This window comes from Buceros rhinoceros, unplaced genomic scaffold, assembly GCF_000710305.1.
Source record: "Buceros rhinoceros silvestris isolate BGI_N320 unplaced genomic scaffold, ASM71030v1 scaffold21178, whole genome shotgun sequence".
In the NCBI taxonomy this organism is placed as follows: Eukaryota; Metazoa; Chordata; class Aves; order Bucerotiformes; family Bucerotidae; genus Buceros; species Buceros rhinoceros.
Window position 1 is genome coordinate 2,901 of NW_010428945.1, and position 1,316 is coordinate 4,216.

Genomic DNA, 1,316 nt, shown 5'->3' on the forward strand with positions numbered 1-1,316 from the left:
GTGGCTCTGAAGGATGCTGTAGCCCCTCTGCAACTGTTCGTGGTGGTGGGGCCCAAGGCTTTCCAGGAAGACACAGATGGAAGAGGGGCAAAAAAACCCCAAACTTCTCGTCCCTCCGTGTTTTTCCCATAGCCACGCTCCGGACCTGGTATTTCCAGTCCAGCCCTCACAGAGCTGCAGCCGGCAGGAGCCGGGGCAGGGCTGCCCAGGAAGGGGCGCGACTTTCTGCCCTCTGCTTTGGAAAGTGTTTTCTGAAGCTTAATTAGGGCAGCGGAGCATTTCCACGAGCGAGAATCTCATCGCTGGTCAGGGTTGGTGTCTCACTGTAGGAGCCACTGACCCTGGCCAGGTCATCTCAAGCTGTGGAGATGCTCCCTGGTCCTCTGGACGTGTTATTTCAGCTTCTTGCTCGACGGAAGAACCCAACTGATGCACTAAAGCAGTGACTTTGAGTCGTTCTGTGATTGCAGTCGTTTTTCCCCCGTGCTCACAGATGCTGGCTGTGTCTTGGTGCTGCTCACTGTCACTTCTCCAGGCCCCGAGACTGAACAACCTGAGGTTCACCCGTGCCCCTTGCTGAGGCTGTCGACACATAGTGCTCGTGTTTCAGCGTAGTCTGGGTGATTTGCCGGTGGTCCCGCTGGGTTATTGGCCTGATACTGAATTATCTGCCCCGGCTGACAATCCTCCTTTCTTCCTTTTCTTCCCCAGGTCCACTTTGATCAATTTAAAGAAGCACTTATCCTCATTTTATCCAGAACCCTGTCAAATGAAGAGCACTTCCAAGAACCAGGTAAATGCTCAAATTGTCTGAAATAGGACGTTTTCTTTGGCAAAGCAGAAGGGGGTGGCTCTCACAGAGGATCTTATAAGAGAAAGTGCTTTTTAGGTGCTGAGATAAGCTCTTCTGCTTGAATGGCCAGACCTAGGGAGAAGGGTCTGTTGTGGAGCCTTGTACAAAAGCGCTTTCTGAGCTATTAGCTATTTAGATCATGGTGATGGGATATAAGTGCCCGGAGAGGCACCTGATGTCTGCGTGTAGACAGCGCTGTGGATGCTCTGGGTGTCCCGTGGCTGCCGAATGGGCTGAGGTCTCCATCCAACAAGGCTTCTGGTGGCCAGGGAGGCTGCAGCAGGTAGTTATGGGCAGACAATCGAAGGGCTGCTTTAACGCTGCTGCTTTGTCCCGGGTGGGGCTGGCACGGCCCCTTGCCCTCCCCTCGCACGCTTGGGCTCTGCGGTGGTGTGACCCCGGCGCAGGCGCGGAAGCTCCGGCTTGTGCGCTCTGCCTCGGGGGAGGCTCCGCTCCGGGGTGA

At 55.2% G+C, this 1,316-nt stretch overlaps 1 protein-coding gene across 1 annotated transcript in view; it reads left to right on the top strand.

Annotated features, from left to right (window-relative positions):
* Positions 1 to 711: 711 nt before the first annotated feature.
* NIN (ninein (GSK3B interacting protein)) overlaps positions 712 to 1,316 on the top strand; it is a gene marked incomplete at both ends in the record, with an annotated part of 37,550 nt that continues 36,945 nt past the window's right edge. The window contains one exon of the mRNA XM_010142478.1: positions 712 to 793. Within this exon, the coding sequence (XP_010140780.1) occupies positions 712 to 793 (82 nt within the window). The remainder of the gene's footprint in view (positions 794 to 1,316) is intronic.